Genomic DNA, 13038 nt, shown 5'->3' on the forward strand with positions numbered 1-13038 from the left:
TCACTGACACACACAGGCACCTGTCAGACTGAGCAGGTAGTGCACTCACACTCACTGACAGACACACACAGCTCTGTGTGAAGCAGCAGGAAGGAGCGCAGGGATTCCCCCCCCTTGCAGGAAAACAGAAGTCATGGAGAAAAAAAAAAAAAAGAGAAAGTACCCCAAACAGAAGAAATATTGAATAAAATTAAACCAAACTAATACTCCCGGAACCCAAATCGCGCTGGTGTCGCAGTGCAGGACAGCCCGGGCCCGCCTCGTCTGTCGGGTTTATGATCCGCAGCAGCAGAGTCGAAGCGTCCCATTCGCTGCCCCCCCCACCACACCAAAGAAAGCCGACGCAGCCCGGATTCATGTTCAAACTCACATATTTTATTTCATTTATTTATTTATTCATTCATTCATTTCATCTTGTTAAGTCGTTTTCTCGTCGGCCTGTTTATAATCCATCCCATCTATTTTTTCTCCTGCTTGTGTTTCAGGCGTCGACCCGCCCCCCCCACCCCCCCGCGGAAAGCTTCACAAAAAAAAAAAAAAAAAAAGAACAAAACAAAAAAACAACGAGGAGCAGAGGGCAAAGGTCAGAGGTCGGGGGGGCAGCCGAGCACGTCCACGGTGCCGTCGCGGGGTGCAGAATCCGTGTGAGCCCCCGCCCCCCCCAGCCCCCAGAATCTCATACAAATCCTTCTAATTCACTTCTTCATTTTCATCTTTTATTATAACCAACAACTCAAACTGAACAGCATTCAATGTTAGAATGGCAAGACCCTCTACAGTGCCCCCCCACTCGCCCCCCACCCGACCACACACACGCACACACACACACACACACACACACGCAACCCCGCCATCTGGACACGAGACACGACAACGCGACAGACGCAGCCCAGAGGACGTGACACACCCGGGGAGAGGGACGATAACAGGGGATCCTCTCTTCTCTCCTCAGTCACCCACCCGTCCCTCGTTCCCTGAACCAGCACCCCCAACCCTCTGATCGCAGGGGGGGGGGGGGGGGGAACGAGCGCAACAATCCAGTCTGTACAGCTCCCCCCCGTGTCAGTCTCTCCCCCCATGGGGGGGTGCGGAGAGCGCGAGGCGGTGTGGGGGGGTTGGGGAGGCCGCCCGTGTCCATCTGTCTGGGTCTCCCTCCTGTCCTCCCCTCTCCCTCTATCTCGTGTCGGAGGCGCCGTGTCTCTGCCTGGCTGTCCGTCTGTCCGTCCGTGTGCGTGCGTCTGTCCCTGTCTCGGCGGTGGGCGGCGGGGCACGTGTCCGCGTGTCCGTCCGCACCTAGGCCAGGCCGAAGCCCTCGGAGCACTCCTGGATGGCGAGCAGCAGCATGTGGCGGAGCTTCTCGTAGCTCTCGTACGCAGGCAGGTCCAGCTGGTTGAAACTGCGGAGGGAGAGGGGCAGGCGGTCAGAGCGGCTGGGCGTGTGTGTTAGTGCGTCCCAGGGCGTGTGCGTTAGTGCGTCCCGGTCGGGGGCTACATTACCAGGTGTGTGCCGAGGGCAGGCGGTCCGTGGAGCGGTCGTCCCGGTGGATCTGGAACTTCTGGATGCCGTTCATGCCCTCCAGCGCGGCGAAGCCCTGCAGCGGCACCTTGGACGTGCCCGTGACGAACTGCAGGAACTTGGCCCGGTCCGCCTGGTCGAAGGAGCGCAGGGCCCGCCAGAACCACTGGATCTGAGGGGCAGAGGGGTCACTGAGACACGGCCAGCACTGGCACAGAGAACGCATACTGCAGCGTGAGTACAGTGTGAGTAGAGAGCGATACCTGTATGGACCTGGACCGGTGCTTGTGGTACTTGGTGTGTATAGTACAGCGTGAGTAGAGAGCGAGTACCTGTATGGAGCTGGACTGGTACTTGTGGTACTCGGTATTGGCCTTCAGGTCATCAATGTCGATGGTGGGCAGGCCGGAGATCAGCAGCTCCAGCTCCTGCTCGGTGAAGATGGAGATCAGCCGCTTGGGGATGATCTCGTAGAAGCCCTCCAGGAAGGCGGCCAGCTGCTTCCTGATCGCACCTGCGGGGGGAGTACAGCCGATGAGTGAGAGAGCGTTGCACAGTGTGCGCAATTGAGCAAGAGAGTGTGGCAGCGCCCGTCCTCACCAGTCATCTTCATCTGGCAGACCAGGTGCACGTACTCCTTCTTGTTCTCCTCAGTGACCAGGATGTTGGCTCCATTGGGCTTCAGGTCCCTCACCTCACACACTCCAAACTCCTGCACCTGAGACACGGGGAGAGGGACGGGGTCAACACACCGACACTGCGGCTGAGAGAGGGGGACGGGCTCAACGCGCCCCGACACTGCGGCCGAGAGAGAGAGGGACGGGTTCAACGCACTGAAAAAACATTGAAAGAGTAGAGCGAGAGAGGGCGGAGGAGTCACCTCTGTGCTGAAGGTGAGCTCGTAGCCCAGGGTGGACACGTCGTTCTCCAGCAGGTAGACCAGGCCCTGGTAGAAGTGGTAATCCTCGCTCTCCATGTCTGTGTACCTGTAGAGAGACACGTGTCAGTCACACGCTGACACGGACGTGCCTGCAGCGGGGCTGTAGCACGTGTGCGTGTGAAGGCCCCACCTGACGCTCTTGCCCAGGATGTGCTTGTAGAAGCTGCGTGTGAAGTAGCACTCCAGCAGGCGGTTGTCGTACACGGCCTTGGCCACCACGCGGCCCACGAACTTGAAGTAGCTCAGATGGTTGGGGTTGCAGTGGGACGAGGGGTTGATGGTGTAGGTGACGCGGTCCCCGGGGGAGGTGCGGAACAGCGCATACATGGGGTTGAACATCTCCCTGGAGATGATCATGTACCACTCTCGCAGCAGCCCCCCCGCATCCTGCCCCTCCTCGCCCTCGAACACAATGTACCTGTGGGGAGAGCGGGGCGTCACGGCTGCACTGCGGTGTGACCGTCACAGTGTACTACAGTATACTGCAATCACATTACAGGGCGTCATCACCACACGCTGCAGGGTGTCACACTCACAGCCTGTTCTTCATCTCCTCCGGGCTCTTGCGGTGCAGCTCGCGGTACGAGTCTTCGAACACGTGGTCCCGGCGCACGTGCACCGCCATGTCCTCCTTCCGCAGCCCCTCGTCCAGCCGCTCGAGCTCCTGACGGAAATACCTGCGAGAGACAAGAGGGATTAGAGACAGACAGACAGACAGACACAGAGACAGACAGAAGGACAGACACTGTCATACTTGCGCTTGACGTCGAAGTCCAGGATGCGGATGTAGTCGACCAGCACGGCAAAGGGCCCGTCAGCCAGGTGAGTGGTGGACTGGCGCAGGATCTGGTTCAGCACAGTCCGGTGCGTCTCTGAGGGAGAGAGAGGGCATCAGTGTGTGTGTGTACATGGATTAGACATTATATATATATATATATATATATATATATATATATATATATATATATATATGAGTGTGTGTGCGCATCTGTTTCTGTGTTTAGTGGTTGTCCAGCATCAGTGTGCGTGTGTATGTAAATGCGTGTCCCCAGCGCGTCCGTCTGCGCTGCCTGTCTTGCATTCACCTGCGAAGCGGAGGAACTTCTGCGTGTCGGGCGGGAGGTTGGCGGAGATGTGCATGGAGGAGGGCTCCCTGGAGAAGAAGGGGTCGAGGGAGGAGGAGGAGGAAGAGGAGGGCGTGGCCGGCGTGAGCGGGGCCGGAGACAGCGGTGGCGGCTCGTCCTTGATGTGCGACAGCTGGCTCTCCCGTGTGTCACGCACGGGCGGCTTGGACTCGCGCTCCGTGGCGTGAACAAGGAAGAACGCCTCGACGGCCGGCTGCAGGACTGAGAGAGGGGGAAACTGTGTTCATGTACTGCCCTCAGTGTTCTAGAGTGTACTGGACATACACGATACTGCCCTCAGTGTTCTAGAGTGTACTGACATACACGATACTGCCCTCAGTGTTCTAGAGTGTACTGACATACACAATACTGCCCTCAGTGTTCTAGAGTGTACTGACATACACAATACTGCCCTCAGTGTTCTAGAGTGTACTGGACATACACGATACTGCCCTCAGTGTTCTAGAGTGTACTGACATACACGATACTGCCCTCAGTGTTCTAGAGTGTACTGACATACACGATACTGCCCTCTGTACAGTGGTGTCCATGCTATACTGAGCCTCTCTACAGTGTACTACACTCTTCAGCGCAGTGTCTACCCTGTACCGCATTTCACTCCACAGTGAGGCATACCCAGGACGGCGTGCTGGTCATGTGACTCCTCCAGCTCCTTCAGGCACTCCCCCAGCATGTCCCACAGCTCATCCAGCTGCAGCTCATCACTCAGCAGGGGCAGCTCCGCCCCCTTCTCCTCACGCTCTGATTGGCTGCTGCCCTCACCAGCTAGCGGCACCAGACAACAGAGTCAGCACAGCAACGGCCACAACATCACACACAACTGCACAGCAAGGGCCAGGGCTCCTCACACACACACACACACACACACACACACAATACAAAGAACAATGCAAGCAAGAGCACGTTACCCAGGCTAGGGGGCTCCTGTCCGAGGGGCGAGGGCTGGTCTACATCCATAGGAGAGTCGTCTCTCTGGGCTGGGGGGGGCTCGGACACCACTGCCTCAGACTGAGGAGGGGGGGGAAGAGAGAGAGTGACAGAGACGGACAGAGAGACGGTTTAGCTCACACTGTAAGAACGCTCTTCTCAGTCTCTAACAGGATCGACGGGGGAAAGCGGAGAGGAGAGAGCAGGAAGCGATAGACAGACCGAGAAGCTGGGAACGGGAGGAAAGGACACAGAAGCAAAGAGCAAACAGGCAGTGCGTCAGTCAGGGTGTCAGACAAGGTCCAGCTCTAACAGCAATAGCGTGTCAGTCAGAGGCAGCATTAGCAGTATTATAAAAGGTACTTTGGGGTAGCAGCAGTAGTAGCAGAGTTCTAATACTACAGTATAGTACTACTAGTAGAGGTTCAGTATTACGATTGTAGTAGTACAGTATTAGTTGTATTACTGTAGTAGTAGCACAGTGGTATTATTGTAGTAGTACAGTACTTGTACAGAAATTGTGTAGTAGTACAGTAAAAGTATAGTGGTGTTATTGTAGTAGTACAGTAAAAGTATAGTGGTGTTATTGTAGTTGTACAGTACCAGTACAGAACTAGTGTAGCAGTAGTAGTTCAGTAGTACAGTATTAGTAATACAGGGCTCATGCTAACCGTGACAGCGCTGGCCGTGCCGGGGGGAGCTGCGTTGGGGGCGCTGGCGCTGGGGGGGGCGCTGGCGACGGTGGCGGCTGCAGGGGGGGCGGGGGCCGTGCCAGGGGGGCCCGCGGGGGCCGGGGGGGTGGGGCCCTGTTGCAGGCGGCGGGCGCGCTGCCCCTCTCTCACCATCTGGATGATGGCGTCCGCCTCGGCCTCCAGCTGCCTCACCGCTGCCTGGATACTGCTGGCAGAGCCCAGACTGGAGGAGCCTGGGGGGAGAACAGACAGTGTTACTTACTGCAGGAGCATGTGCGGTACAGTCCAGTGTGTGCAGTATAGTTCAGTATCGTCTGGTGTGTGCAGTGTGTGTATATTACCCAGCCGGCCGGTCTGCTTGGCCTTCTTGTTGGCGCGGCGCGTGTCCTCGCGCAGCTGGATGATGACCTGCAGGACCCGCAGGAAGAACTTCTGGGTGGAGGTCTTGGAGGTCAGGGAGCCCATGGAGGGCAGCTGCAGCTCGCGGCCGCCCAGCGTGCGCTTCTGCGTGGCCACGATCACCACGTTCTCCGCCGTGTCAAACCTGCGCCCCCGCCCGCGCACGCACACACACACACAACACAGGTTAACACCCCCCTCGCACAGCTGGGTAACCCCCATGTTTCTCCAGTCCCTTCCTCTGAGTCCCCCTGCCTCCTCCAGTCCCAGTCCCAGTCCCCGTCCCCATCCCCCTGCCTCCTCCAATCCCAGTCCCCGTCCCCCTGCCTCCTCCAGTCCCAGGCTCACCTGCTGGTCATCTTGCCCTTGGGCCGGGTGCTGTGGGGTGCGTCATCAGGGGCGTCGGGCGAGAGTGCGTCAGCCTGCGCTCTCCGCTGCTGTTCCAGGTTGTACTCGCGCAGCTCGGCCAGCAGCGTGCCTGAGGGGGGGAGGGGGTTCATACAACACACACGCAGAGGCACACACAGTGTACACAGTGTATACATTGATTGTACTGTGAAACTGTACACGCATGTGTGAGTGTGTAGGCGGGCGACCGCACTGACCTATCTGCTTGCACAACGTGTAGCCCAGCTGACTGGCGCCGCTCAGCAGCAGCCGCAGCACCGTGTCCCTGGTGGCAGCGTCACCGCGAGAGAGCTGCAGCAGGATGTTGGCGGCGTCCTCCAGTCCCTCCTCTGAGCATGAGTGAGACGTCAGCACCTGTGCAGAGAGAGAGGGCGGTTATTTAACCCACCTCAGATGTCATTTCAAATTTGAATCGCAGGGATAAAATGCCCCACAGTGGGGTAGTTAGGCTGTGAAAGCTGCTCCCCCTCACCTCCACAGAGAGCTGTAACTGTTTTTCCGTCAGACCGGTGGACACCATCTTACTGTCGCTGACCACATCTGAGCTGAGCACCGCAGAGCGAGACTTCACGCCTGAAAGAGGGGACAGGACGTCAGCAATGATGCGCACCCCTCACACACACACACACACACCTCATCACACCCCCCACTATGCCCATCTCACCAGTAGCGGAGGCTGCCGCTGCCGTGGAGGTGGCGGTGAGGGCCACGGTGCCGGCGGGCGGAGCGGGGGGGGTCGTCGCGGCTGGGCCCTGCAGAGGAACAGGCACCGCTGCTCCCCCCGGCGCAGAGGAGGACGAGGAAGAGGAGGAGGAGGAGGAGGAAGTGGAAGAGGAGGAGGACGACGAGGAGGGGGCCGCGGAGGGGGAGACCAGAGCCGACACCGTGGTGGTAGCGGAGGAAGAGGAGGAGGAAGATGAGGAGGCAGAGGCGGCGAGGGGTGCAGTGGCGGCGGGGACGGGCGCAGGGGGGGCGGGAGCCGGGTGTGCGCCAGGCAGCTCAGTGGCCTTGTTGTCGGGCAGCGCGATGGAGATGAGGGACAGCAGGCGCAGCAGCTTCTCGGTGAGCAGGGAGCTGCGCCGAATGACCGGGTGCGACAGCATGTTCATCAGCTGGCCCAGCGGCGACGCCTCCAGGCTACCCTGAGAGCCCTCCGCCTCACCCGCGCCGCCCAAGGGCACCGTCTTCATCGACGCCTTGCCCTTGCGGCTCACATTCATGTTGTCCAGTTTGACCAGGAGGTCCCAGAAGTCCGTGGAGATGCCCAGGGGCTGAGGACCGCCGGCCAGGCCCCCCCCACAGAGCAGGGGCACGGGCTGGGGGGAGGTGGGCGTGGGGGTGGGTGTGGGGATGGAGGAGGGCGCCTGCAGCGGAGTGGGGAGGGTGCTGGGTGCGGGAGTACGACCCCCACCCACCACTCCGATTCCGACCATGCCGCCGCCTCCTCCGGCTCCCACTGCGGCGCCACACAGGCGCTCTCGGGGGTCGGGGTCACAGGTCAGGGGGAGGTCCTTGCAGCGCTGCTGGGTGAAGTGGCTGGGAAAGACCTGCGCAAGAGAGGGAGTATGTCAAGTATATGAACGTGATCGATGTGTTACTGTAGGAAAGACAGATGGAGGGAGAGAGAGTGACAAACAAGACTCACATGGACAAGATTGACAGACATACTGACTGACATACTGACTATCATTGACTTGTCTGAGACACAGAGACACACAGACAGAGACAGAGACAGACACACATGCCCCGTTTCCACTGGCGGACGCATCCAGACGCTTAAACAGGTGTTTCCACAGGCTAAGTGTCTGGACGCGTCCGTGTTTTGTGGACGGTTAACTATCTGGTGCTGGACGTGTCCATAAGCGTCCTTCGCCCGCAGAGTCAATCAGTATGAAGGTGAACACGATTCAATTAACGTGTGCCAATTTACAAGTCAACGAATACAGCAGATCTGGGCTTCCCTCTAAAACATTAAGGGCTGGTTTAATAAATGCGTCCATAAGTCCATAAACGCCATGACTGAGACACGCACACTTAAGTTCAATCATAACCTGCTATATTGTAGCTGGATGATTAATTGTTAAACGTGTGTATTTTGTTTCAACTGTAACTTGCCCTGATTAAGGATGTCTGCTAAGTAAATTATAAATATGGCAAAAAGTATTGTTTGCAGTTACAAATCTGCAGAAAGAGTAATAAATTAAGGGAGTCACGTTGTGCTGTTTAAAATACATATATACTAGCAAAAATTATGACGATAATAACAATACATATTTGATATTTAGTATTATTGTTGCACATGGAAACGTATTCTTATGGGGACGTGCTTGTCTGAATATGTTATCTATAAACTCTTATCAGAAACGTGTATTTATTACGCTGTCTCCAATCATGTAACGCACAAAAAACAAAATAGACACAGAAGTCCTTTCTACGTGTCGCTCGTAGTGTTGTTCTCTGTCTCTGTTTGTAAAACGAAACACAAACCAAACCCACAGTTGCTCTGCTTCTCCCATAAGAGGGACAGACTTCACAATGGCCTGGTTTTACAGAAAAGGCTCTGGGACGTGTCCTGCACGGCATGGCATGGCACAGACACTTAAGCCAGTGGAACCGAGGCGACAGACAGACAGACAAACGTGCTCACCTTGGCGAGCTGTATGAGTGTGTCCAGCACGTGCCGACACACCACGGGGGCAGCCTGGGGGTGGATGTGCACGGTGGAGCCGCCTCCCGCGTGCCTCTCCGTGTGCTTCCGCCCCCCGCCCCCACTGCTTCCCCCTGCGGTGCCACTGCCACCGCCACCTCCAGCACCGGACCCCGCGCCCCCGGGTCCCGCCCCGGCCGCGGCGGCTCTCTGGATCTGGAAGATGTTGGTCCTGCAGCCCAGGGCCGCATCCATCGAGACGGACAGCCAGGAGAGCTGGGAGGAGCTGCGGGACTCCACCCTGTTGAGCAGCTCCAGGGAGGAGGCGGGAGGGCCGAGAGGGGTGGAGGAGGAGGCGGAGGGGGAGGGCGCGGGGGCGTGGGAGGACGACGAGGGGCAGGAGGCGGAGGGGGGAGGTGGGTGCGCGGCCGCGGGCAGGCCGTGGTGGTGGTGGTGATGGTGGTGGTGGTGGTGGTGGTGCGAGGACATCTTGCCCCCAGCCGCCCCGGTCATCGCCCTCTTGCCGCGCTCCTCGGACGAGGCGTGCGGGGGGGGTGGGGGCGGCGGCAGCGCGGGCCGGGGCGTCTCCAGACACAGCTCGCTCTCGCTGCTGCGCTGCAGGATGGACAGCAGGCTGCGGATGACCCAGCCGCGCGTCTGGGCGTGGTAGCACAGGTTGCGCAGCACGCGGTGCAGCCGGCTGGTGTTCAGCTTGGGCTCGTCCACGAACAGCAGCACCAGCAGGCAGGACAGCGCCTCGTGGTCCAGCAGCAGCCGCCCGCGCAGGCGCAGCAGCGAGTCCACAGTGGAGCTGGAGGGGCTGCGGAGGTAGGGGAAGCTTTAATACCCATGTGGAAACAGTGACGGACACACAGAAACAAGCACAAACACAGATGACACACTGTCTTAGGCGTCTGAAATATTATTATTATTAAGAAGAAGAAGAAATAATAATAATAAAACCGATAATTGGGGAGCAAAATGCCTTTTGTGTTATCATGCAAAACAGACATTTCTAGCACAGATCCCTCAAATTTGGCTGTCAGAGAAATTGATAAATATGGCAGGATTTTTATATTTGAACAATAAACTTTAGGTTAACATTAATGTTCATCATAAATAACCACAACTCAAACATTGCAAAACAATTTAGAATAAGGAATAATAAATTAACATTAGTGTTAAGTGCTGGCCTACAGCTAATGTGATAATTTTAGACACGTCAGGTTCTCCTCAGGGCTCAGTCCTGCAGATCCGACACTGCAGTTACACTAATAGTGCAGGAAGCACCGCTCCTCTGCATGTTGTCCCAGGAGGGAGCTCCACTTAAAAAAAATGCAACTTAGTTACTGCATTTGTTGAAAGTATCGCAATACGAATCAAACACGATAATAGGATTTGCAATAATGGTATAAGTACTGCGTATAGTTCTCAGCTGCTGTGCTGAAAATCAACGAAGACAGAAAATTCCAGCGCAAAACTAAAACACCATAACTGTTAAAAAAAAGAATTGTAAATTACTGTAAAACCAAATGAGGATTGAATGGTAATTTGAAAAACATTTAGCCAGTAGTCTGAGGAGATGTATAGGTGTATTATCGGAGGAACATGTTCCGATACTGATATTTCTGTAAAATCGGTGCCCTTATACATCTGGCTGGGCCCTAACAGACAGTCGCCTGTCCCTCTCCCCCTCACCGAGTGTGCGTGCCGGAGCCGCCCATCTGGAAGGCGCCGGCCCTCTGCACGGCCAGCCGGGTGTACTGCACGCCACGGTTGCCCCCCAGGCGGCTGGTGAACGCGGGGGAGCGCAGGATGGCGGACAGGGCGGAGGAGGAGCTGTGGCCGAACAGGCGCTCGTGCATCAGCTGCCTCTGACGGGCCTCCTGCTCGCGTCGCAGCGCCTGGGCCTCGGCCGCGATGTCGGGCGGCATGACCGCCAGCACGCTGTCCTCCATGTCCTCCAGCACCGAGCGGCGCAGCTCTGACGGCAGCGTCTGGATGAAGGTGACCGGGTCCATGGGCTGCTCCCCGCCTGGCGCCGCTTGGGACAACTCCCTGCGCTGCTGCTCTGCCCGCTGCTGCGCCAGCACCTGAGGGGCGGCAGGATCAGTGTACAGGGGGGGCGTGTGTACGTCAATCAGTGTCCACTCTACAGTGTGTATCAGTGTCTATATTGTATGTGTATACAGTGCGTCCAGTCCAGTGTGTGTTGTGTGTGCAGTGCATCCAGTTTACAGTGTGTGTGTAAGAGTGAGTGTGTGAGAGAGAGAGAGAGAGAGAGGGAGGAGAGAAAAAACTGTGTCCAGTCCAGAGTGTGTGGGCGCAAGTCAGTATGTCTAGTCTACAGTGAGAGAGTGTGTTTGAAGTCTGTGTCCACTCTGCAGTGTCTATGCACAGTGTGTGTGTATACACTGTCCAGGTCGGTGTCCAGGCAATGACTGACCTCCTCTTGGATGGCCGGTGGCAGGGCAGCCAGGAACTCAGGGCTGACCTCTGTGACCCCCGCGCTGCCCACTAGGGGGGGCGTGGGGGCTGGCAGGGTTGCCACCGCGGCGGGGCGGGCGGGCGGCCGGATGCCCAGCTGGTTCTGCAGAACCTCCCTGCGGATGTCCTCCGGCAGCGCGGCTAGGAAGGACGGGTCCACACCCTCCGGCAGACTGATGCCTGAGAGTGGGAGGGAGGAGACGTATACATCAGTAAAGCCGACCAATGAACGCATCAGCGCTCCGGTGTCGACCACAGCAGCCGCTCTGTCAGACCGGGGCTCACCTGCCAGGGGGTCCTCGTCCTCGTTGCTGGTGGAAGGCAGGGGCTCCTCCTGGATGGCCTGTGATTGGCTGTCGGCACCTTCACTCGCAGGCAGGGTCTCACCAGGGGAGGAGACGGGGGCGGAGCTACAGAGGGGAATAAGGCAGGACTTCGTAAAAGGGTTGCTTAACAGTTATTGATCGTTATTGTGTGTATAATTGTGTACTATAGGTCAGTGTGTGTGGTGTAATTGTGTGCGTGGATTAGAAGTTTGTATTAGTGTTGTAAACAGCCTAACATGTATAATTTTGCACTATAAGTGTGTTCCAATAGTAACTGTGTGCAGGAGCAGGCGGATTGTGAAGCGGACCCTCACCCGCTGTCTCGCTCTCTCTGGCTGTCCGTCTCGGCGCCGGCCCCGGCCCTTGGCAGCTCTCGGGGCCCCTCAGTTGTGGGTGCCGTGGCAGCGGGCTCCTCCAGGGTTCCGGCGGAGGCGGGGCTGCTGGTGTCCATGGGGGAGCCCTCGAGCTGAGAGCTCACCGCCGTGAGGGCATCGGAGCCCTCCACACGCTCGGGGCTGAGAGAGGCTGGTGAGGGAACAGGGTTAACACACCGGAGTGACACTGCACCAGAAAGGGTTAACACTGCGGAGTCAGGCTGTGCGATATGACGATGTATATCGTGTGACGATAGAAAAACGTCTTATCGTTTCATATTATGCTCGATCGTATATTTAGTTGTGTCGCAAAGTTTTTATTATAACTATTTTGTATTAACACATGCTGTACTGGTCAGCAGAATCGAAACGTGGCAGTCCCTGTCTAGCAGATGTTAATGCACCACTATAAACCCGGCTGTGGTAAATCTACCTGAATCTGCACCATTTTACAGCACGTGTTGCATGATTACTATTACTTGTGTTATTGTTATGTGACAGTAAATCATACTGTGTGTATATATATATATATATATATATATATATATACACACACACACACACACACACACACACACACACACACACACACATACTCACCTAAAGGATTATTAGGAACATCATACTAATACTGTGTTTGACCCCCTTTCGCCTTCAGAACTGCCTTAATTCTATGTGGCATTGATTCAACAAGGTGCTGAAAGCATTCTTTAGAAATGTTGGCCCATATTGATAGGATAGCATCTTGCAGTTGATGGAGATTTGTGGGATGCACATCCAGGGCACGAAGCTCCCGTTCCACCACATCCCAAAGATGCTCTATTGGGGGCCAGTTTAGTACAGTGAACTCATTGTCATGTTCAAGAAACCAATTTGAAATGATTCGAGCTTTGTGACATGGTGCATTATCCTGCTGGAAGTAGCCATCAGAGGATGGGTACATGGTGGTCATAAAGGGATGGACATGGTCAGAAACAATGCTCAGGTAGGCCGTGGCATTTAAACGATGCCCAGTTGGCACTAAGGGGCCTAAAGTGTGCCAAGAAAACATCCCCCACACCATTATATCACCACCACCAGCCTGCACAGTGGTAACAAGGCATGATGGATCCATGTTCTCATTCTGTTTACGCCAAATTCTGACTCTACCATCTGAATGTCTCAAAACAGAAATCGAG

The 13038-nt window shown here is 56.3% G+C and overlaps 1 protein-coding gene across 4 annotated transcripts in view; it reads right to left on the reverse strand.

Annotated features, from left to right (window-relative positions):
• Positions 1-353: 353 nt before the first annotated feature.
• huwe1 (HECT, UBA and WWE domain containing E3 ubiquitin protein ligase 1) overlaps positions 354-13038 on the reverse strand; it is a 40972-nt gene continuing 28287 nt past the window's right edge. For 3 of the 4 annotated variants that reach the window (XM_066710125.1, XM_066710123.1, XM_066710122.1), the window contains exons 61-82: positions 11801-12011; positions 11446-11570; positions 11120-11340; positions 10372-10766; positions 8674-9493; positions 6691-7573; positions 6499-6599; positions 6224-6380; positions 5967-6096; positions 5561-5763; positions 5199-5452; positions 4509-4608; positions 4216-4365; positions 3541-3801; positions 3210-3327; positions 2992-3132; positions 2586-2873; positions 2396-2501; positions 2116-2233; positions 1848-2029; positions 1497-1687; positions 354-1396 (exon numbers count right to left, since the gene is read on the reverse strand). In XM_066710125.1, coding sequence (XP_066566222.1) covers positions 1294-1396; positions 1497-1687; positions 1848-2029; positions 2116-2233; positions 2396-2501; positions 2586-2873; positions 2992-3132; positions 3210-3327; positions 3541-3801; positions 4216-4365; positions 4509-4608; positions 5199-5452; positions 5561-5763; positions 5967-6096; positions 6224-6380; positions 6499-6599; positions 6691-7573; positions 8674-9493; positions 10372-10766; positions 11120-11340; positions 11446-11570; positions 11801-12011 — 5258 coding nt within the window. In that variant the 3' untranslated portion in view covers positions 354-1293. The remainder of the gene's footprint in view (positions 1397-1496; positions 1688-1847; positions 2030-2115; positions 2234-2395; positions 2502-2585; positions 2874-2991; positions 3133-3209; positions 3328-3540; positions 3802-4215; positions 4366-4508; positions 4609-5198; positions 5453-5560; positions 5764-5966; positions 6097-6223; positions 6381-6498; positions 6600-6690; positions 7574-8673; positions 9494-10371; positions 10767-11119; positions 11341-11445; positions 11571-11800; positions 12012-13038) is intronic. The other variant, XM_066710126.1, reaches the window with a different exon arrangement.

Source organism: Amia ocellicauda, chromosome 7, assembly GCF_036373705.1.
Source record: "Amia ocellicauda isolate fAmiCal2 chromosome 7, fAmiCal2.hap1, whole genome shotgun sequence".
Classification (NCBI taxonomy): Eukaryota; Metazoa; Chordata; class Actinopteri; order Amiiformes; family Amiidae; genus Amia; species Amia ocellicauda.